Genomic DNA, 24,459 nt, shown 5'->3' on the forward strand with positions numbered 1-24,459 from the left:
GTGGTAGGTAAAGATGAGATTATTTAATCAAATTGAAATATTTTTATAAACTTAGCTTGGTTAAAGCCTGGAGGGTATCATGTGTTTTCTTCATCAGTCTGTCTGTCTGTTTGTGTTTATACTGTTAATCAATGATACTACTATACCAATAAGTCAAATACTTTGTGCATATAAATAACTGTATACTAAAGGACCTCCCATTGTTGCAGTGATTCATGATTTTTGATTAACCAGTTTTATTGATTTCATATCAGTCACTATTGATTTTTCACTTTTCCTGCCCGATAGGAATTGCAGGTCATCAACAACTGCTTCAGTTACACGGTACAGACAATTCCAGCAATACTTTTTTTTTTCTCAAGACAAACAGGGCCATTCTGGCTGGCACTTATACATTGCTGTAATTTAATTGCAATAGATGGATGAAAAGGATGGCAACATAATAACATCATGATGTTGATGTGTGAAAAGTCAGAATGCGACTTCTGTCAGGTCTGTCTGCAAGACGACAAGCAAACAACTTAAATTTAAAATGATCGTTTTCTGAATTGAGTTCAGGTCAGTCAGAGCTATGTTATGTAGGAGATTCCAGACGCCTGCTAGAGAGATCTGCACTCTGCTATTACACCTTTCAGACCAAAGCAAACCTAGTTTTTTTGCTGGGATGGTGCTGGTGCTGGTCGAAAATTGGTTTAACTTGTTAACCGTCTCAGACCCTGTTTCTTTTTCCACAGGCTCAAGAGCCACGTAATAATGTCCCTGTAGCCTATATGTCTAAATATGTCCCAGCTCTCTCAGCAAGTATAACAACAACAATGGCAGACTACATCGTCTCTTTACAAATGTAGCCTACATTGGCATCCAAACACAACATGTACAACACATTTGTTATAAATTATAAGTTCTTAATAACACTGAACGTAAGATGTTGATGTTAGCCTTTGTTGTAAGCTAACACTAGCCTGCTAACCCAACACCCTCAATGCTAGCCAAATAATGCTAGCCCGTATTAGTCACAGTTAAACAAATAAAATAAAAAATGTATGATACATGTTTTAGTTGGTCTTGTTGGTCACGATAACTCCGACCCCAGTCCCTGACATAAATGGCTTGGGGTTCTAGACCAGCAAAGAGTTGGTGGTGCTCTAGAACCAGTTTTCCTGGCAGAGAGCCAGTTATTTGGCTGTTGAAATGCAAAGAATTGGTTTGAAATTAGACTCTGTCTCTGAACCGGCCCTCAAACTGCTTTGGGTGGAAAAAGAGGCATATGTGCACTTTTAACAATGCACAATGATTAGAAAAAATAAAATTACTTTCATCTATTTACAGGGCAATCTTTTATTGTCTCTCCAAAGTAAAAGATCAATGTTGACATGCAGAAAACTCCAGCAGTTGCTCATTATGTCTGCAAATTATGTTCATTAAATTTCAATTCACTTTAATGTAAGACAAGACAGCATATTCTCACATTTGAGAAGCTGAAACCATCAAATATTTTTGAAATTTTGCTTTAAAAAGATCCAGTTACCCAAATAGCTGCTCAATTCTGTCTAATTGTTGGCTCAACTGTTGCAGATCTATTTAAATCAACAAAATGTTCTTTAATGATACTTTTGTAGAGTTCAGAGACAGATATACGCATACATTCCATATAAAAGAGTCAGTTATTTTGATTATGGCAGGATCCTCGTGATTCTCATTTTCCTAGCAAGTTCACATTGCTGTGGGGTTGTTGATCTTGCCCATGAAGAGGATGCTCCCACTGGTGGCCTCCAGAATGAAGACCAAGAAGGGTCTGTCAATTCTGACAGATGGTGGCAAACTTAACATAGTAAATTCCATAATGGAAGTGGCTGCTGCCTCTGTTCCCATCTCAGTGACACTAAGCACTGCCTTGTGGGACGCCTGTGGAGGAAAAAGGATGCATTAGAGATTGAGTAATGAAAAATGAGGAAGCTGCGAGGTCTTTTACAGAATCCTTTTGAGGTGTATGTCCGCAACTTCTGCTCATCCAAAGCAATTGCATTTGTCCCCATGTTGTTCATCAGCACTTTAGAAGAAAAGTTTGCTCGTACCTTTGAGACTTTCAGCTTGACCTCGTCAGACATGCCAGAGAAATCTGCATTCTCTTCAAAAGCGTTGGTTACTCCCATTTCTTTCAATGTGTTTTCCAGTGGAGCATCAACAGAGATGGAAAACTTTGGCAGGAACAGAAATACATACCTAAGAAACAGAGAACATATATATATATTAGCTTGTCGAATTAACTTTGCTAATCATGAACACGCTCTTTCAAGGTAATCAGTTACATGTAAGGCAGACATTTTCAAAACAAGATTCCTCTTACTCCATTGAGACTGAGTCTTGCCAGTGCCTGATGTAGTCCTTGTTGATGTTGCCCTCCACCTCCGCCATCTTGCCTTCATCAGGGAGGACGATCATCATGGAGGTGCTGCCCTTGTAGGGCAGCATGACCACAGTGGTGTGGTTGTCAACATCCCAGTAGATATTGTAGGTACCCGTCCTCATCATCATGTCCACCTGAACTTTGGTGGTCTTGTCCACAGTGAAGTTTGTTTTGTGTGTATTGTCACGGTCAAAGGGGTTTTTCCATTGTCCTGCGTGAGGAAGTGGAGAATGGGAATCATCATGTTTACATGATTGATTAAAACTGGTGTGTTTGTGTCTTTGCCTGTTGGTAAAGTACACAATGAGAAATGGAATTGAACTTGCTTCTTACCTTTAAAGTACACATAGTTGATAAGCATCATGGCCATATCAGGGTGCAGGTCCTTCACCATATCTTTGATCTTGTCTTGGGTTTTATTGGCGATGAACCTGTTGATCTCCGCTACAGCCTCGGCTGGTTTGGTAAAGTCAACTTTGAAGACTTCACCATTGTAGTAGTTCCTGACATCTTTCAGGAACTTGTCCAGGGGAGTGAAATTAGAGCGCACGGCCACGGCATTACCAACATCCAGCTGCTGATTCTCCTGGCTGTGTCCATGCATGTCGAAGAGATGCTTGTACTCTTCATTGACCTGAGTCTGGTTTAAAGAGCTGTAGCCCAGGCTGGAGAACAGCTGGCTGTGGGTTTCACCACGAGCCCCTGTGGACACCATGGACAGCACGGTGGAGATGCCCAGCGGTGAGTAAAAGATGTTCTTTCCAGCATCAGCCTTGGTGTTCAGGCTCTTGTAGAGGGCAAAGGCAAAGTCAGCATTGGGAGACGACAACCTGTGGTGGTGATCTGCCCAGGCTGCAGCCAGCAGCAGTGTTGTTAGGGCACAACTAGCAAAGATCCTACGCATCTTTAAAACCTGTCCATGTAAAAGGAAAATGTTAGTTCGTCCAAGCAGCTTTCTACATATTTTTCTCTGCTTCTCTGCATATTTTTCAGCTTATTTGTGCAAAAACACCCATAAGACCAAAAGTCCATCCACATAAAATGACACTCCAAATGTGACCTTTAAGGTCCCTTTAACAATCAAGTGTGCATTTTTCACAATCAACTAAAAAATGTCTTAGCATAGACTCAAAATTTTAATCTCTCAATAACTCAAGAACTCGTCAGAAACCATAGGTCCAATCGTCCCAAAAAATTGTAAGGATCATATATGGAATTGCTGATTTCAAGTTATCAAGTTTTGATACTTCACTTTGTTTAAATTTTAAAAAGCCATTACATTTTCAAAGTTTTTTAATTTGTTGCATTGATCTCAACGCATGTTCAGGAGTCCTTCCTTACCTTTTGTTTTAAAGCAAATTGCACTTGAAGGGAGTAATCCACTTTTAAAACAAGGGAGCGCCACAAGGGAGCGCAAGAAAATGTGAAAAGTTTATATTTACTTAATTAAAATGCTACCATAATTGACACAGGCGTTCTTTGGATACTGGATGCCACATATTTCAAATGGTGTTTGGAGTGTTTACATCAGTCGAATAGTGAGTCATGTGATACAGTGGTAAATGGTAAATGGACCTACACTTGTATATCGCTTTTCTAGTCGCTTTACGACCACTCAAATCGCTTTACAGTACAGACTGCGCTCATTCACCCTTTCACACACACATTCATACTGGTGGCAGAGGTACCCTATACGGTGCCACCTGCCACCATTGGGAATTCATTCACACACCGATGAACACAGGGAGCAATTTGGGGTTCAGTATCTTGCTCAAGGATACTTCGACATGTAGGCAGCGACGGTCAGGGATTGGCATCTTACTGTGCGGCCCTGATTACAAAAAGTCAAGGAATACCTCAGGAATGCCTTGAGGGAATTTCTTCAAATTTGGCCCAAATGTTCGCTTGAATTCATGGATGAAGTGAATAGATCCTGGGGGTCAAAGGTCAAGTCATTCATTTTTGGCCATAACTCAAGAACTAATTTGCAAATCATGACTATTTTTACATAAAAGGACTGACAGGATGAAGTGATGCCATTTTATATCAAAGGGTCAACTTCACTGTGACATTATAATGTTTTACAAAAACACTCTTCCTGAATTATGGCATAGAATCTATAATGGTATAGATTCTATGCCATAATTCAGGAAGCAGAATTGGTGTCACTAATCTTTTGTGCCCACCTTGAAACGTGCATATCTACATTTAAGAATTTGCAGCTTCTTCTTCCAGACATGAATGTAAACTGTATCTTGGCTGCTTGGCAGAGGCATACTACAGTGAGGCGATAATTCTAGTTTCACTGGGACTTTTAGAGGATCTGTTATTGACATGAATGACAATGACCTTTGACTATGTGAACAGAAATAAAGAACAACCTTTATTCAGAGGCTCTGGCTTATGCGTCCCTGGGCCTGGACCCTGTAGGCCCATTCAGTAATCCAAGCATGATTAGGAATGTTTGCAAAATTGCTTCGATTCCGCCAAATGTTTGATCAAACCTCACTTATGTAATTGACAATACATTCAAAACTAACAGAATGATGAGCCATTTTCATCACATCATTTTGATTGTTGTTATCATTTTAATTTTGAATGGACAATACCCCAGATTTGCACATTTTGAAACCTTACTGCCTCAAGTTCTAAATAGATTTATAGAAAACCATGACTTCTCAGTGGTGCAGTCAGTAAGTTACTTTCTCTGAAATAAAAAGGTTCAGGGTTCAATTTCCCATGTGTGCCAAGTTTTTGCAAGCGCTCATTGAGTTCAGTCAACTTGAACCTCGATCATTGCTGCTTGTGGCTAAATTTCACAATAGTGTTTGATAGTTCACAACCTTATAACTAATAAAACCACGCGAACAAAAATGAAAGCCAGAACAATTTTACAACAGTGTACATATGAAACATAATGAATGAAAATGATAAACAGATCTCATTTTAACAGCTTTACACTTGTATTGTAACACACATTTGCCCCCCTATTTCAAGAAAAGTTAATTTCTAAGTCCTCATAATTCAACTAGAACATTCAGGATGTATAAATGGAGGCCCATGCTTACCATTAATGTCCTCTGGTGTGTTCTGACAGAATCTTCCTCATTATATTGAGTCAATTGAAGAGAGAGTCAGCTGACACATCTGTTAAAAATTAACAAGGTTCAGCTTTTTCTGTTCTCTGTCAAGAGTTTTCTGGTCAAGCTGTCTTTACTTCAATACAACATAACTCACACAACACAGGGGTAAAGTACCACTGTTGTTACATATACACAAACCTCCAGTAAAAATCACATAATTACAAAAACAAATGATACAACAGAAATCAAACGCAGATGAACAGTTGAGGAGGCAGCAGGAAGAATGATTTATTGCAAAAGGGCTTACACACAGGTAACAAGTAAATAAATAAAAAACAGAAACACTAAACACAAACTGATAAAAGGGGGACAGGTGAGACGTAGAATAACAACATATTTTGTTTGGCAGCCTGAAGAGTGGCATTAAAGGAAATTACTGCTGCAGTGTAACAGTGGACTATTTCATTCATAGCCTAATAGCCAATACAATATGTTATTAATATTATTATAATGAAGAAATATTAATATTACAACATTTATATTAAAATTGATGTCGCAATTCTCTACATTTAGAAAAAAAACTCTGTCCCAATCTGAGCGTGTGGCAGCGCTGATTGGGAATGTGACATTTACTATTTGTGACATTTATTATTTATTTAATCGACTTTAAAAAATCTAGGCAAGTTTTTCCACACAGTTAGTGTTTGTAATCTTTACTCAGGCTGTTTCTAAGTCGTATTTATTTAATAGAACCACTTTGTTTTTTTTAATGAAAATACACAAGTAAATATCAGATTCACTGATGTCCCTCAATTACATTTTACTTGGAAATATCAACTAATGAAGCCAAGAAGCAAATTAGTGAATATTACTTGGAACGAATGATTCATTGTACATACAAAACTGAGGACACTAGTAACTAAGTAATGCACTACGTGAGAAACTGCTATTTTAAAGTAAAAGCACTGAATTCGTATTTCTCTGCAGAATTTATACGATTGAAATAATAATTACAGGGCCAAACAAATCTTTTTTTCAGTGTATTTGAGCAGAACCACTGGTGGAGGAGACACTGATGCTCCGGTAAACATTTAACAGCCTTGGCTCGTAGCCTGTTTAAAGAATTTCACAGTTGCAGGGTTTATTTAGTTTCATGATGTTGTAATGATAAATTATAAAAACTTGTTTGGTTTGTCAATCTTCAAAAAAAAAAACACCACAGAGTTTTATCTGTTCCAGGCATCAATACAATAGTCTAAGATCAATTCTCAGACTCAGCCACGAGGACTTCATGCTGACTCAAACTCACATACACGAGCTGAGAGCAGACATGAGATCTGATCATACCCTCCACTCACGGCCAAATTGATAAATGTGGACATGATTTTAAACACAAATCATTTCTACATCATGATTTGTGTAGATCGTACGCCCACTTTTCTGCCGTACGTTTGTTTCGTAAATGAGCGCCAATGAGTCAAGAATAATTACAAGGTACAGTATTGCAGATCTAATGTAGAGGGACATTATAAGGGAAAGTAGGCATAAATCAATCAATCAATCCAACTGTGAACATTATACTGCACATAGGGTCAAAACAACAATCTGAAATGTTGAAAAAAGACCAAACACAGTCAGCTCCTTAGATGCAGATGTGTTTATCAGTGGCCCTGTACCACCAGTCAGGACAGCAGATGAGAGATTCAGCAGGTTATGGGCACTGAATAATTGGCTTACAACTGCATGTACTGTCCATTCAGTGCATTTGATTGACAACTTTAACATTTTCTGGGAACGCAGACAACTTTCTCGGGGGTGAAACTGTTCACCTCTAACCTATTTTATTTCCTGCGTCAGCCATCAGTTCTCTCTGCCAAGGACAAGACAAAAGGAAAATGCACGCAAGAAAGACATAAGACAGGACAATGGACACCTTGAGGAAGAACCACATCTGCTCCCATCAGAGTTCTGAAGAGGAGAGACATCAGAACCAAGAGGAGGGGTCACGACCCGTCTTCAACACCCGAACCTGGGAAAAGTCACCGCCCTCACCCCCTCAAACCCTCAAACCATCACCAGGTAATTTTCCTCCTTAATCATCATATCTCCCCCCAGTTCACTGACCAGATAATGGAGCTGGTCAATGTTGGATTAAAATGTACCCCCCACCCTTCTCCCCTTTTCTCTCCCATAAACATCAACCACCAAACTGTTTCTTCTCCTGAATATGTGGTCCTTAAGTTAAAGTCCTCCCCTCGAGCCGTGTTCCTAAATATTTACAGGCCATCTAAATACTGTGCTAACTGTTTAGATGACCGGACCTGGACAAAATCATCTCCAAAGGTCCGAACATTTGCAAGGTTCTTGTGACTGATGTTGCTCTTTCTGATCACTCCTGTGTTTTCTTTGATTGCACTATCTCAGTTCACATAAATACTCAGACAGAAGTCAGTCACAAAAACGGTGTATCACTGAAAACACATGTGAAATCTTTAACCAGGATTTCTCTTTCACACCTGCCCCGTCTTGGGGCTCAGTCAGTGAGTTGGTAGAGAACTTCAATTTTAAAAGTGCAGATATTACAAAGGATTTCATTGTCTTTCAAGGTTGTATTTGGTAAGAAAAGAGCTCCACGGATGAATTTACCAATTTACTCTGGTAAGAAATAAAAAAGAGAGTGTCGAAAAGCACCAGATTCATTTTACCATCTACAAAAAGAGACTGAGGAATGCAAAGCAATCTTTCTTTTCTGATAACAAACCCTCACTGCAAAAAAAGAAAAGTTGGGTGTACTCAAAATTTCAGGCAACAAACTTCGATAAAATTTTAAGTTGGACAGTTAAATTAAATATTTTAAGTTTTGTTTTTGAGTCTGCTCAACTCTGAATTCAGATTTTTGTCAACTCAACTGTAAGTTTTACTAACTTATAATTTTACATTGTAATAACTATTAATCCTTACTTCTGCTAACTTCTGCAATGTGCTGAATTGGCACAATTGTAACGCCGATATGAAATGTCAGCTAATGTTGCGACCACAATTTTGAGTTAGCATTGATACGCTAATGGCTACTCTTGTAGCTGTAAGAAGCAGCGCCACTAGCATCAGTTAGCCGCTAGCACCAGTTAGCCGCTAGCATCAGTTAGCCGCTAGCTTTCGCTAATGACCGAATTTCACCGTTTTCCCGCATTTCACAACAAAGAAATAAGAGTTAGCAGAACTATTGTCCCTTGTTGTGAACCCCAACTTAAAGATATTAGTAACAACAACTCACAAACTTGTTTTTGAGCAGACAACTGGCTTGTTTTGCTAACTTACATTATTGCCTTAAATGTCAATAATTTATATTTCCAAGTTTTACCAAGTTAAATCACTGTTTTAGGCAAAAAATACAAGTTGGCTTTTTTGCAGTGCTCCTGTGTCAGTAACACCTGAACTGCATTCTTCATCGATGTCTTGCATTCTGGCATTCGACCCCATCAAAACACTGACAGTGGCAGACTTTTCAGTACTACTCAATCTCAGTGCTGCATTTAACACATTTGATCACAATATACAGGGCCATAAAGTCTCTTTAAAATGTAATAAATGATTACAAAAAGCAAATAAACAGACATATGTGGAAGGTTATTACATATTATTATTTGGTTATTACAAACTGACAAGTAGATATTGAAATTGTTTGCCTCACTCAATACACCTCTACATGGGCACCATTAGTTGCATGAAGCATATCAAGACGGAACTCGATTTCTAGCCATTTTGGCTGTAACAAAGCCTCATCGTCGCAATGGCATCAGTGATCTTTTGCTTTAGGTCAGTGATGTCCTGTATCATTGTTCGATACACGATATCTTTACCAAAACCCCACAGAAAGATTTTTTTGTTTCAATAAACCATGATACACATTGTGCCTTCTCTTGAGGAGTAGCCATTTTTATAGAGGTTCATTCTCCACTACCTATTTCATCAACAGGGTACCTGAAATTCACAAATGCAATGTGTTTAAAAATGTTGATAACCACTAGTACATACAACAAAACTGATGATGATATCTCATCAATTGCCTTTGTAATATCTTTTAAAATTGTAAAGAGACTTAACCCTTTATCAGGCAAAGAACTATATTTGGTAGTTAGAGTCAGATAATATTCAGAGAAAAAAGTTGCAAATTTACTAGATTTAAGTGGCAAACCTGCAAAAAAAAAAGTTGCAGATTTAAGAGATTTAAAGTGGCAAATCTGCGCGAAAAAAGTCACAGATTTACAAGAAAAAAGTGGGGGAAAAGCAACTTTTTTTCTCCCAGATTCACCACTTTAATCTCATAAATCTGGGAATCTTTTCCTAGTAGATTTGCCACTTTAATCTCGTAAACTTTTTTTCTCAAAATATTATTTTCGGATGTATTTTTTTTTTTACACATTCTGGCAGTATGTAATATCCTCCAATATTCTCTAGGGTTGAAATTTGGAATTTGCAAGTATTTCAATGAGTGCCCTATTAAGGGTTAGAGTGGTGAATCTGGGAGAAAAAAGTTGCTTTTTTCCCACTTTTTTCAGATTTGCCACTTTAATCTAGTAAATTTGCAACTTTTTTCTCTAAATATTACCTGAAGTTACCAAATATAGTTCTTTGCCTGATAAAGGATTAATGAACACCCTGTATTACTTGACTGACTGGAGAGCTGGATGGGATTTTTTTGGCAGTGTACTAAACTGGTTTGAGTCTTAGTTAAAGGACAGGGACTACTTTGTGTCTTAAGGTAACTTCAAATCTGAGCAGAGAAAAATAACATGTGGAGTTCCCCAAAGTTCCATCCTGGGGTGTCTTTTGTTTAATATCTACATGCTCCCACTAGCTCGGATCATACAGAACCAACAAAATAAGTTACCATAACTATTAAGATGGCACAGATCTAAATTGCAATGTCCCCAGGTGAACATGGCCCCACACATGCACTGGGGAAATGCACAGAACAAATCAATGATTGGATGTGCCAAAATTTCCATCGAGAAAAAACTGAGGTAGCTGTTTTTGAAGCCCAAGAGGAGTGATTAAAAGTAAGCATGCAGCTTCAGTCAGTAAAATTGAAAACCACAGACCAAGCAAGAAATCTGGGTGTCATGATGGACTACTTTAAAAGTATTACGATCATTGCAAAGTAATTTTACTATCACCTGAAGAACATATCACAAATTAAAGAACGTATGTCTCAGCATGACCTCGAAAACACTGTCCATGCATTTATCTTCAATTGACTTGATTACTTGTGTTGCTAGTGTCTTCACAGGTCTGCCTAAAAAATACAGTCAGACAACTACAGCTAGAGTCCTCACGAAGACCAAGAAAGTGGATCATATTGCTCCAGTTCTAAGGTCTTAACAATGGGAAAACAGATTCTAAAATACTGCTGATTTATAAAATATTGAATGGTTTATGACCAAAATACATAAGTGACCTTCTGATAAACTATGAACCATGCAGATCACTCAGAACCAAATTCAGATGACTGATGGTAATAAATGTGCCATATGCATCTAATACTTTTGTTTAATCTGTTCCAGTGTCATAACAGTAGATCCTGGAGGAACCATAGAATCTAGAAAAATATTTATAAATATTTAAACATAAACGTGTCTAGAAGTTGTAGTGTTAATAATATGTGTCATAATATCCAACAACTGCCCTGAGTGAGAGTTGAGGGTGTAAGATTAAAGACATGTAGTTGCAATAATTGTACAAAACATTAGGAATATTTAAATAAAAAGCCATGCTGTCCATTAGTCTGGTCTTTGCTGCAGTTTGGCAGAAGCTTCACCGTTGCATACAATTGATCCAACGAGTCAGTTGACAGTTCTATTAAAAATTAACAAGGACCAGTCTCCTCTTCTTCTGTCCTGTGCCAAGAGATTTCTGGCAAGGCTATCTTTACTGATGCAACACTCTGTGAACACAATCTGTGTTGAGAAGCGCTGTGCAGTAGGCTTCTGAGAATGTGTGTTAGTTTTATTAAATGTGCATGAGCCAATCATCACACAATTACACATGATACACCAGAAACCAGCAGCCTTTGAAGGAATCGTTAAATAATCTATCAATAATTCAGCATTAATTGGCATTGTAGACATCCATGAACTTATTGTTAAAATAACAAAATTCCAGTTTTTCTTTTCAAATCTTTATTTTACTTAAACATGTTGAAACAGCAACAACTTCTTTCCTCAGTGTGTTAGCAGGCGCTCAAATGATATGTTTATTATGTGAATCATGTACAACAGTCAGCTGGATACAATATGTAATGATGTATTTAGATATTTATACACCTAGCCAGGTTTATACACCGGTATGGTGAATCATATGTTGCACTGACAGAATGAAAAGCAGATTAATAGACTGACATTTCTGTGAATTGATGATAGATCTGTTGACTTATTCATCAAACTATCCTCCATTTATCATTTCCCCTCTTAATATCACTGTGACATCTCTACAGAGCTTTCAGATGCTGAGGTAAAAAGAGCTCATGTCCTGTAGCTGCTGCAGTGAGAGAATGTAACACATGCATGTTTACATGGCTGTGGGGTTGTTGATCTTGCCCATGAACGGGATGCTCCTGGTTGAGTGCTCCATGATGAACACCAAGAAGGGTCTGTCAATTCTGGAACGTGGCAAACTTATTATGGATGTTTCCATTAATGTGATAGCTGCCGCCTCTGTTCTCATCTCAGTGACTCTCAGCACAACCGTGTGGGACTCCTGTGGAGGAGAAAGGAGGTTGACTGGGGGGGGGGGGGAGCTGTCAGCAAATGATTTCAACTCAATGAGTTATTTTTCCACCCCATGCCTTAACCAAAATATGTTTAATTTACACATGTTTAAATAAACTGCAGTGTAAACAACAACCAACATATTTACATAAATAAAAATAACTTTGTACATGAAATTCCCAGTGCAGCCAAACAAATTTGAAGCTGACTCGATGAAGGACCCAAAAACATCTCTCCTCTTTTCATTTCCCTGAACATACTGCTGGGAAATTTCTTGTCTGTCCAGTCTGTTAAGCCTTTAGAACCAGTGTTTCCCACAGGATTTTCTGAGACTATGATGGGGGGACCCAAAGAAAGTAGGGGGGTCCGGGGGCATGCAGCCCCTGAGAAATTTTTACCCTTAAAGCCTAAATTTTGTGCCCTTTCGACACAATTCCATCTTAATCATTGCATATTTTTAATGAATTATTGTAAAGGAGTATAAGGTCTCCTCTGTTTTATTTAAGGAATCATATTTTGACAGTCTTCTTGTAAATTCTGTGGTGGACACTTATTTTGAAAGCTACATGTATTTCCTTCTATTTTGAAGGCGGGTCCAACACGTTCTTACCATAACGCCATTATAAATCTGGTGCCATCTGCGTGCATGAGTTGACCTGTTAGTTTGAAACATGCCACAGGTCAAGCATAAGAAGCTAAAATAATTTTGAACCCGAAGCCTGAACCCTTCAGACATGCCAGAGAAATATGCATTATTCTCAAAAGGGTTGGTTGGTTATGCCTTTTCCAGGGGAGCATCAACAGAGATGTAAAACATTGGTAGTCACAGTTCCACATATCTAAGAAACACACAGTGTGACAATAACTTGAAGGTACAGTTGAATTACACATTGTCTAATGAGCCTTGTCAAATGAGTTAAACTGTGCTAATCATGAACATAATACTTGTTTTAATCAAATCCAATACATACAAAACAAGATTCCTCTGACTCCGTTGAGACTGAGACATGCCAGTGCCTGATGTAGTCCTTGTTGATCATCATGGTGGTGATCTGCCCAGGCTGCAGCCAGCAGCAGTGCTGAGTGCACAGCTAGCAAATATCCCACGCATCTTTAAAGCCTGTCCATATAAATGGGAAAAAAAAGTTCACAATATTATTTGATAATCAACAACCACATAAGTGCCCATAAAACCAAGTAAACAAAGTAAAATTTTGATTAGTCACCAGGGAACAAATGAGGAACTAATGAGGAATTCATTACTCGTGAATCAATGGTTAAACCTCTGAGACCCACATGTGTTTTTTGGGGGATGGGGGCAGGGGATCTTTAGAGGGAGACAGCAGGTCAACAGTAGATGCCACACAGATGTTGGGTACACCATTTGAAAAAGGAAGCTCAATTTCAGATGCAGCTCAGTGCTGTGTGTCAAGTTCTTCTATCATTAATCTGTACAAACATTATGTTTTGTTGAGTGTACAACAGCTTAGATCATTTATCAAAGTATATCAAGGCTATTAGCATGATACATTATATCTAAGTTGTTGCAGCAGTTTTGGGGTTGATACTATTTGTTACACAGATCTGATACTAAATTTAACCATTTTGACCACTCAAGAATATAAAAAAACTAGAAAAATGAATGATGTGATTTGTTGTCAAAACTTTTTGGAGATTTCATTGCAACACAATGAAATGGCTTCTATTGGGACTAACATCACCTAGTTTACATAAAATTGGGGCTCATTGAATCTGCAAGAGTCTCAGCTCTCCAGTCATACCCAATTTATATAATTACAAGACTGTTTAGGGACCCAGTATCCAAAAACATTTAAATACAATAGGCGAAAATAACACATTTTACTGACTGGAGAAAACTGAATGGTATTTACCTAAAACTGCATGGGATTAGCATAAAGTGGACATGTCTGTTAAGGGGAGACTCATTGGGGATCTGTAGAACCCAGTTTTCGTTCAGATCTCTTGAGGTCAAAAGGGAAAACACTCATGTCAGTTTTTCTCTCAACAAAACTATGCCTAAATTTGTAGCAAAATTTCTCATCAATTGCAATGATTCATCAAGTCAGTAGTTCCTGATTTTCTTCCACAATATAAACAGATTTTTAGCCAGTTATTAGTTTTATTATACATTTGTAGAAGAGTTACTTAGTAAATTATGGTTCACTAGCAGTTAGTTCCTCATGTGTTGTTTGGTAACTACTCAAAATGTGTGTACCTTATTGTAAGTGTTACCAAAATAAAACTTGAGTACAATGGCAAGGCAATTTTAAAAATTGTTTTAAAAAATGAATGAAAAGGATAACGTCTTCAGTAGCTAAAGTCTCAACACATTTTAAACAGTAGACATAAAGGCCTAATCTTAACAGCTTCTCACTTCTATTGTAACACAGTTTGCCTCCACATAATAAGAAGTTCATTTCCAGATGTCAATTCAAATTAAGTACAAGCCCCCTAATAATGTATATCAAACATGAAGGATATTGCAATTGGAAGTCTTACCATTAATGTCCTCTGGTGCAGTCTGGCAAAGACTAAGTCATTATATTCAGTCGATTAAAGGGTGAGTCAGCTGAAACAGCTATTAAAAATTAACAAGGTTCAGCCTTTTCTGGTCAAGCTGTCTTTATTTCACTACAACACAACAATCAAACATTATTAACAAAGACAAATAATACAAACAAGTATGAAGACAGATATTTCCAATGGTCATTTCCTCCTTTAAATTTATTGTCAACAAAAAGTGTTAATTGGTGTTGTGATTCATATAGTCAGGAGGATTAATTGTAATAGTAATATTGATTTAAAGTTCAATGAGTTCACCTTATGTTGAAACATTGTAAAACATTGCTCAATAACACACAAGTTGGTGCCAGCAGTGCAATGCAAGAATTAACTGATTTAATTAACTACCATATCCAAAAGTGTCCGATTCATTGGGATTACATGGGAGCTGGAGAACCTCACTGAGAGGATGGAGGTGGTTGATGTGGGACACATGTCCATACTACCTGCCAGCTGCAGTACTCGACAGTGAGGGAAAGTGTGGGTCTTGGGACGGACCAAAGACTGTATATAAAGATAAATGACATGGCAGATCCACAAGTGTATCAAAAACATCTTGATTGCCCCCTGGTGGCCAATTGCAGTATATCACAAATCCCACTCCCATCATGTTAGCCTCAAGCGGCAACCTCCGGGTCTGAGCAGTGAGGCAAACCAGGAAGTGCCTTAAGCTGCATTCTACCGAAAATTCCAGCAGGGGGCGCTGACGAAGGTTGCAGAAGCACCTCAGTCCATTCATATCAATACAAAAGAAGAAAACTTCTCACTTGATTTATTTCCTCAGAATTTTTTTTTCAGACACACTATGGTCTCAATCGCTGGTAAAAAAAAAAAAATTCTTCAAGACAACTTGATGTTAATAGTGTAAATAATGGCCCCATTTAGAAGAAAATAGAAGATAAAGAATCATGATTTGAGGCGGGGCTACCTTTGATTGACAGATCACTAACAAGGAGGAGAAGCAGAACAATGTGTATCCACGGCAACATGTTAATAAAGTCATATAAATAAATAAATAAAGATAGATAGATAGATAGATAGATAGATAGATAGATAGATAGATAGATAGATAGGTAGATAGATAGATAGATAGATAGATAGATAGATAGATAGATAGATAGATAGATAGATAGATAGATAGATAGAAAAGGACGTTTACCGGCTTGGTCTCATATCTTTGACGCTTTCATACTGTACTTTCACTTAATGACAGTTTTTTTTTACGTTTTGTTCATTAAAAATGTCTTGTTTAGCGTTTGGACACTCCAAGAAGTCGCTGTTCATTTTTCTTAGATGACTTACATTTTGTTTTCGCTTTTTGTTTTTTTGCCAAAACTAACATTCCTGTTAATGCTACAGTTAATGCTAACATGAATTAGCAGCAGCTTCTCTCAGTCAGGTTGAGGTGTAGAGAGGCTGTAGTCAGTGATCAGATCCCTCTCCTCCTCCACAGTCCAAATATGGTCCGCTCCCCGTTTCCGATGGCAACACAAGATGGCGACGCGTGTAAAGCTGAACTCGATGCCTTAAAACAGGCAGTCCACAAACCAATGGGTGACGTCATGGTGACTATGTCCATTATTTATACAGTCAATGGTTAACCTATATGGACCAAACTAAAAGATAGAAGTGCACATCTAATAGTCTCTTCATCTGTGTTAAGTCTCTTTGATGCTATAAAAAGGAGCATAAAAAGCGTTTGTCTGGGAACTTAATTCTGTGGCTCCATCCCCCAATCACTACTGCATAGACTCTGGAGTCACCAATGCAAGATTTCAGCGACTGTGTACAGAAAATTTTAGCTTTATTTTTGTACAGTGGGAGGAAGTGAAGACACAGATGGAAATGGGGCACCTGGGACATTCTTCCTTATACGGTGTTCACAGAGTTTCTGAAATTTACTCGATTGAGTTGAAAAATTTCAGCCTGTGTGATTGACGCAAATTTTGAATAATCATTTGCATCACTTTGTGCGAATACACATCCATTTACTTCTCTGCATTCATTTAGTAAGTAATCACGTGGCATTAAACACCATATTTGGTGTGAAGACACCATTACCAACCACTGGCACTCAGTACATAATGTGGTGTGTTACCAGCTGGTATATGCAGTAGTGTCCATTAAAGGCCCCACCAGCCACATTACTTCTTGTTTAACAGTTAATATTCTCTCTCAAACAGACCACCGCACTAGGCTGCACTGTGAATATTTTATTTTCTGTAATGGGACTTTTCTCTTGTTCCTTGAGATGTGCACTCCACACCGTCCATGCCTAGAGGCTGTTAGAGGCCCGGGCTGGTAGATGGTGCAAACCTCCAAAACCTGCGAAACTGCATTTCTAATGGCTAGGTTATATGTCTCTCCAACCTGGGGTGGGCTGTAGTTTGGAGATAGTGAAGGAAGCAACAGACACAGTGTGTTGTTAGAACACAAATGACCCTATAAAAGCATCCAACTAATCTAATGTGGAGTAAACTAAACAATAAAATGAAGACCCTTTTTTTAGCTAATCAAATAAGTTAGGGGAGCTAACACCTAGCTCATCCATAGACTGTTTATGAGTTAGCATTAACTGTATGACAATAACTTTCACATATGACTTGTATATTCACTACAGTCTTACATCATCTCTCAGTTTTAGCATCAGCCATCATTTTACAACTCAGAACACAAAACTATTTGGCAAATACTAACTGTGGCTCGTCATCTTTGAAAGGAAGTGACAAAAATATAAAATATGAAATAGAATAAAAATCCCAAAATCATTGAGGGGAGGCTTTAATTCCCCTGGACATTACAGCATATCATCACATTAGTATGACCTATGCTGTTACAATACTGTGTAGTTGTCATACTAGTCAGTATGACTCATTTTCAGAAGTCATATTGTTATATCTACATACAATGCTTAACAAATGTATTATTCCACCAGTTTATGCCACAGCTGTCCTAAATTAACAGCATGAGTAATTGTCATAATAATTTTTTATGTTTCTGTAATAGTTAATACAGCATTATGTAGAAGCTCTCTAAACAAAATTATATTTTTAATACAAAAATATAATTATTATTCATGAATTTTCAAATGTACTGTTTTACAAAAAAACTGTAAAAAAAATATTAAAGCAAATTATTATTTATCAATTAAGGTGTCAAATTATAGTTATTTGTTTGCATTCCTGAACAGAAAAAAAAACATTAAAAAATTAGTTTAGTTAAACAAGTTTCTGAAATATTTCTATAATATTTATGTTTTCTCGTTTTTTACTCTACTGTCAATACTTTGTCACTACTAGAGGTTGTGGTGTCATAATATCCACATGAACTGCCCACTGTCCTGGGTGAGAGAAGAGGGTGTAAGATTAAAGACATGTAGGTGCAAATATCTGTGGGATTCTCAAAAATTGTACAAAACATTAGGAATATTTCAATGAAAAGCCATGCTGTCCATTAGTCTGGTCTTTGCTGCAGTTTGGCAGAAGCTTCACCGTTGCATACAATTGATCCAACGAGTCAGTTGACAGTTCTATTAAAAATTAACAAGGACCAGTCTCCTCTTCTTCTGTCCTGTGCCAAGAGATTTCTGGCAAGGCTATCTTTACTGATGCAACACTCAGTGAACACAATCTGTGTTGAGAAGCGCTGTGCAGTAGGCTTCTGAGAATGTGTGTTAGTTTTATTAAATGTGCATGAGCCAATCATCACACAATTACACATGATACACCAGAAACCAGCAGCCTTTGAAGGAATCATAAAATAATCTATCAATAATTCAGCATTAATTGGCATTGTAGACATTTTTGGATCCATGGACTTATTATTAAAATAACAAAATTCCAGTTTTTCTTGACAAACCTTTATTTTACTTAAACATGTTGAAACAGCAACAACTTCTTTCCTCAGTGTGTTAGCAGGCGCTCAAATGATATGTTTATTATGTGAATCATGTACAACAGTCAGCTGGATACAATATGTAATGATGTATTTAGATATGTATACACCTAGCCAGGTTTAGAAGACGGATGGTAATTCATGTGTCGCACTGACAGAATGCAAAGCAGATTAATAGACTGACATTTCTGTGAATTGATGATAGATCTGTTGACTTATTCATCAAACTATCCTCCATTTATCATTTCCCCTCTTAATATCACTGTGACATCTCTACAGAGCTTTCAGATGCTGAGGTAAAAAGAGCTCATGTCCTGTAGCTGCTGCAGTGAGAAAATGTAACACATGCATGTTTACATGGCTGTGGGGTTGTTGATCTTGCCCATGAACAGGATGCTCCTGGTTGAGTGCTCCATGATGAACACCAAGAAGGGTCTGTTGAGGGTTATGGTCTCGGGCATGCTCATGGGCATGATTTCGATGGTGGTGGCGGCCGCTGCTTCTGTTCCTGTTTCATCCACGCTTAGAACGGCCTTGTGGGACACCTGTGGAGGGAAATTAGAGAACCGGTCTATTAGAACCGTAGCTAGCAAAGGTTCTTCCTCCCATGAGCAATTGTCATTTCATTTACTATAATGAGGGCAGTCGTTTTACTCTCTTACCTTTGAGACTTTGAGCTTGACCTCTTCAGACATGCCAGAGAAATCTGCAGCCTCTCCAAAAGCGTTGGTTACGCCCATTTCTTTCAGCGTGCTCTCCAGGGCGGCATCAGCAGAGATGGAGAACTTTGGCAGGAACAGATCCACGGAGCTGAGAAACACAGAACACCATCACAGTCCCTGGGATGTACAGTGGCCTCTGAGCTTTTAATGGACACTTTGAGCAGATCAATGAACACTGTATCCACAGCACACTTTACAACCGTGAAGAAGAGGAATCAAAAAGTCAAACGCTTACCTCCTGTAGAGCGAGTCATGCCAGTGCCTGATGTAGTCCTTGTTGATGTAGCCCTCCACCTCCGCCATCTTGCCTTCATCAGGGAGGACGATCATCATGGAGGTGTTTCCCTTGTAGGGCAGCATGATGACAGTGGTGTGGTTGTCAACGTCCTGATAGAAGTCGTAGCGACTCATCTTCTTCATCATGTCCACCTCAACCACGGTGTTTTCGTCCACAGAGAAGTTTGCCTTGTGTGTCTGGTTACCATCGAAGGGTTTCTCCCACTGTCCTGTACGAGACAGTAGAAGGGGGAGAGTAACAGAGTTACTATATGTCATCTTAAATGGTCAGGCGTACTTGTTTCATTGCGATATAATTTGCTAGCATTCTTTTATCTTTCAGACTGGTTTGTCTTAAATATTCATGGAATGCTGTTCTTAAGCTTCTCAAACTAGGATTAGGGTTATTTCCCTTTAGAATGTATCTGTGTGTTTCCTACCTTTGAAGTACACATAGTTGATCAGAACCATGGCCATCTCAGGGTCCAGGTCCTTCACCATATCTTTGATCTTGTCTTGGGTTTTACTGGCGATGAACCTGTTGATCTCAGCTGCAGCCTCATCAGGTTTGGAAAAGTCAACTTTGAACATTTCAGCAGAGTAAAAATGCTTGACATCCTTCAGGAACTTGTCCAGGGGAGTGAAACCTGAGCGCACGGCCACGCCATTACCGACATCCAGCTGCTGATTCTCCTGGCTGTGGCCCATCATGTGGAAAAGATGCTCGTACGCTTCGTTGACCTGTGCCTGGGTGAGAGCACCGTAGCCCAGGCTGGAGAACAGCTGGCTGTGGGTGTCACCGGCGGCCCCTGCTGACAGCATGGACAGGGCTGTGGAGATGCCCAGCGGAGAGTAGAAGATGTTCTTTCCGGCAGCAGCCTTGGCGTTCAGGCTCTTGTAGAGGGCAAAGGCAAAGTCAGCATTGGGAGACGACAGCTTGTGGCAGCTCTGCTCTCCCTCGTGGCTGTGAGCAGATCCATCGTGGTGGTGGTCGGGGTGGTGGTCGGGGAGGTGGTCTGCCCAGACTGCAGCCAGCAGCAGTGCTGAGAGTGCACAGCTAGCAAAGATCCCACGCATTGTTACAGCCTGACCAGGGAAAATCAGAGGTGGTTAGATGGGCAACAGTAGGTGATGATAGTATTAGATAATACGGAAATAATGACTGAATAAAGCACAACACATTGATACGATTTAGCCTCTAAACAGCTGCTCCAACATCATTACTTATTATGTCACATCTTCAAAATGTACTTGCAATTTTTACCATGTCGAAAACATCTAAAAGGTTCAAGTTAAACAACTTTTTTTTTTTTTTTTTTCATATTTCCATAAAGTCCCATGCTTACCTTAATGTCCTCTTTGCTGCAGACTGTTTGCCAGAATCTCCCCCATTTTATACAGGAGCTCTGAGAGTCAGCTGACAGCAAGGTTAAAAATTAACTAAGACCTCATTCTGTCCTACGCCCAGAGATATCTGGCTATCTTCACTGATGCAACACCGCTCACTCAACACAGCATGGCCAATGAATCACTGGTGAGATAAGAGGACGATCTGTGTGTTATACATGTATTTGTTTTGTAATAGATTGCATCACGTGCTTTCACGTTGAGATTAATCATAAAAAAGAAGGAGTCAAATGATCAGGGTGGATTTTTTTGTAGATTTAGATAAAAAAAATTCCATTAATAGTGTCCTGATATCTGCCCTACCCCTCAAAGCAATATGAATAGCAAAATATGTTTTTGTTATGCAACTACAAAGCTGACAGAAATTCCCAGTTATAACACGGTCCACTGGAAAAGTGTCCTCTGTGACCTCTCTGTAAATTACACCTTTTGAAATAACACAGTAGAAATCTGTAGAAAATCCTTCTGATCTTCACTTTAATTAAATAGCATGAAGTTGTGTTCTAAATCATACAGCCTTTCAAAAATGTTGTTGGGTTGGCTGCTGAGACCTTTTTGTGTGGAGTTTGCATGTTCTCCCCTCCCCTCTTACAGTCCACACATGCATATAATGTATAGTTATACTACTGTAGCATGCCAGTAGTTCTCAGCCTGTTCTCCTGTCAAAAACGTTAATATAGTTTGCGTGTACAGTAGGATTGCACATCTCTCTGTGATAAACGATTCAATATGCATGTAGATACACAGGAAACGATAAAACGATCAAAAACAATATACATTTATTACAGACCGATTCTATATGAATCGATACAGTGTAAGAATGATTCGATTTTATTTAATTCTATGGTTAATATTTGTTGTAGATATTTTACAGTGTGTTACTCACAAGTTTTATATTTTATTTATCCTCTGATTCGCCATGTAGTTAAAAATCTGTTTTATTGTAGGTCTGAACAACAAAAAGACCCCTAACATCTTTCTACATTAATTATAATGTAAAGAAAAAATCGTTCCAGAACCTATTTTCCTTTCATGGTCTGTTATTTCCCCCATTCTGATTTATTATGGATACTAATAAAGTAAAAGAAACAAAACAGTAGAGTCTGTCTGTCAGTATTTCCATTCAGTCCCACGTGAGGCTGATCATTCCTGAGTGTAGGTTTGGTCTGAGTGACATCATTTACCTGTTCCCTGAATCATCTAATCTAATAAAACATTGGCCGGTGTTCAGCAGACACAATCATGTTCTGGGTCATTAAATAATGAATTTATCACCAGGATCGCCTATATACAGATGCAAATAATCATAATAAAATAAATAATATAAAAGCATCCCGTGCCCCTGAGCAGGACACAGTTCACAGTATAAATACAGAATGCAGGTTGTTATTCATGTGCAGCTGTTTGTTAATCAGAGAAAACACTTATTATTAGTAGTGCATGTCTACAGCTGTTAATGTGACTGACAGCTGATCCAGCTGTGATCATAGACTGTATAAATAATGGATATAGTCACCATGACATCACCCATTGGTTTGTGGCCTGCCTTGGTTTGAGGCATCGAGTTCAGCTTTACACTCATCTCCATCTTTTTTTCTGATACGGGGAGCAGACCATATCTGGACTGTGGAGGAGGAGAGGGATCTGATCACTGACTACAGCCTCTCTACACCTCAACCTGACTGAGAGAAGCTGCTGCTAATTCATGTTAGCATTAATTGGAGCATTAACTGGGATGGTAGTTTTGGTTAGCAAAAAACAAAAACATAATGTATGTTACTTACATGTCTGTTAGTCCAACCAAATGCTTAACAAGACATTTTAAATAAACAAAAGTCATTAAGTAAAAATACAGTGAAGGGGTTCAATGTTATGAGACCAAACCGGTAAACATTATTGACACGTTGCCGTGGATACGCATTGTTCTGCTTCTCTTCTCATGACTGCTCGCCTCGTTAGTGACCTGTCAATCAAAGGTAGCCCCGCCCCAAATCATACCGTTCTTTATCTTCTATTTTCTTCTAAATGGGGCCATTATTAGAACTATTAACATCAAATTGTCTTGAAGAAGATTTTTTACTGGTGATTGAGACCATAGTGTTGTCCTAAAAGAAATTCTGAGGTGATAAATCAAGTGAGAAGTTTTCTCATTTTGCATTGAAATTAATGGACAGAAATGTTTTTGCAGCCAAACTTAGCACTCCCTACTGGAATTTTTGGTTGAATGCACAGCTTAAGGTACTTCCTGGTTTGCCTCCATGCTCAGACCCGGAGGTTTGCCGCCTGGTTTTTGAACGTAAAGCCTGATTTCCACTGGGCCGCGGTCGCCGTTGCTGATCGCTGCCACTCTAATCAATGAGAGCATTTCCACCGGGCGCAATGCGGAACGTCTCAGCAGCGTCCCAGCCGCGGCTCTCCTCTCTGCAGCCCGAGCAATCAGTGCCATTTCTATTTTCTCCGCGACCCGTTGCTAAATCGCGTCAAGCTCAACAGAGCAGATTGCACCAGACAGGAAATCCGACTCAGAATCAACGTAATACACTTCCGCCCCCTTTCAAAATAAAGCACAATACGCTGTGGATGCAGCCTAAAACTACTTCACATCAACATGACGTTATGACCGGGGGCACCAGAGGCCTCATGTATCAATGGTGCATACGCACAAAAAGAATGTGTGGACCGTTCCGCAACCTTTCGAGATGCCGTGAGAATGTCCGGTGGCACCGCAAACTTTTGTTTGGCGGAAACTACTGTCTTTTATGCTCTATTTAAAACATGTTTATGTCTAAACTCAAACTACACACAACCGGCATTGTGTTTACAGTTTATAGCTCTCAGACAATGGAGGAAAATGCAGTTTTCCACCCTCAATAACCCGTTCTAAATATGAGGGGATAGATGATTTTTTTTTAATCTATTATCATATTTTAGATTTCACCTGTGTACTGCTGCTTACTTGTGCAATGATAGCTCTGAATACAATTAACAACGGTGGAGTTTAGAAGGGTTTAGAAGGGTCTCTGATCCGGCTGCGTTCACAGCCACAATGACACCTTGTTGCTGATCCCAGAGCTAAGGCAACAAAAAGCTCATTTTTCCTGGCTCCGCCCCAGAGATCACCATGTCCACCTCGCGCGCAGTGGCAGTAAGTTAATTTGCTGTTGTTTTGTCGATAATCAGTAGCCTGGGTATACCCATACTGCCTTGCGCGCTCGATTTCATTTGTCATTTCGATTTTAAAAGAAGAACATTGTTTGACTTTACACTCCTGTTTCACCACCATAAAGGATGTTTTAGCCTTGCTTCCGACAGGATTTGGC

General features: G+C 38.8%; 2 protein-coding genes and 1 long non-coding RNA gene across 4 annotated transcripts; all 3 read right to left on the reverse strand.

Moving 5' to 3' along the window:
- Positions 1-682: 682 nt before the first annotated feature.
- On the reverse strand, positions 683-5,598 carry LOC131991709 (alpha-1-antitrypsin homolog). Its single transcript, XM_059357210.1, has 5 exons — positions 5,476-5,598; positions 2,741-3,320; positions 2,348-2,618; positions 2,076-2,223; positions 683-1,905 (listed from the first exon to the last, which is right to left on the reverse strand). Exons 1-5 carry the CDS (start codon positions 5,476-5,478, stop codon positions 1,714-1,716), a joined length of 1,194 nt encoding a protein of 397 aa, XP_059213193.1. The 5' UTR covers positions 5,479-5,598; the 3' UTR covers positions 683-1,713.
- Positions 5,599-11,448: 5,850 nt separating this feature from the next.
- Positions 11,449-14,914, reverse strand: LOC131991234 (uncharacterized). 2 transcript variants are annotated; one of them, XR_009396113.1, is made up of 3 exons: positions 14,778-14,914; positions 13,229-13,377; positions 11,449-12,246 (listed from the first exon to the last, which is right to left on the reverse strand). It is a non-coding gene; the product is annotated as an uncharacterized LOC131991234 (long non-coding RNA). The 2 variants fall into 2 exon arrangements; XR_009396114.1 differs by lacking the exon at positions 14,778-14,914 and adding an exon at positions 14,150-14,351.
- A 3,769-nt stretch (positions 14,915-18,683) lies between these two features.
- LOC131991022 (alpha-1-antitrypsin homolog) lies at positions 18,684-20,851 on the reverse strand. Its single transcript, XM_059356305.1, has 4 exons — positions 20,173-20,851; positions 19,692-19,962; positions 19,397-19,544; positions 18,684-19,279 (listed from the first exon to the last, which is right to left on the reverse strand). Exons 1-4 carry the CDS (start codon positions 20,807-20,809, stop codon positions 19,088-19,090), a joined length of 1,248 nt encoding a protein of 415 aa, XP_059212288.1. The 5' UTR covers positions 20,810-20,851; the 3' UTR covers positions 18,684-19,087.
- Positions 20,852-24,459: the final 3,608 nt, after the last annotated feature.

The sequence above is a fragment of the Centropristis striata genome, chromosome 18, assembly GCF_030273125.1.
Source record: "Centropristis striata isolate RG_2023a ecotype Rhode Island chromosome 18, C.striata_1.0, whole genome shotgun sequence".
In the NCBI taxonomy this organism is placed as follows: domain Eukaryota; kingdom Metazoa; phylum Chordata; class Actinopteri; order Perciformes; family Serranidae; genus Centropristis; species Centropristis striata.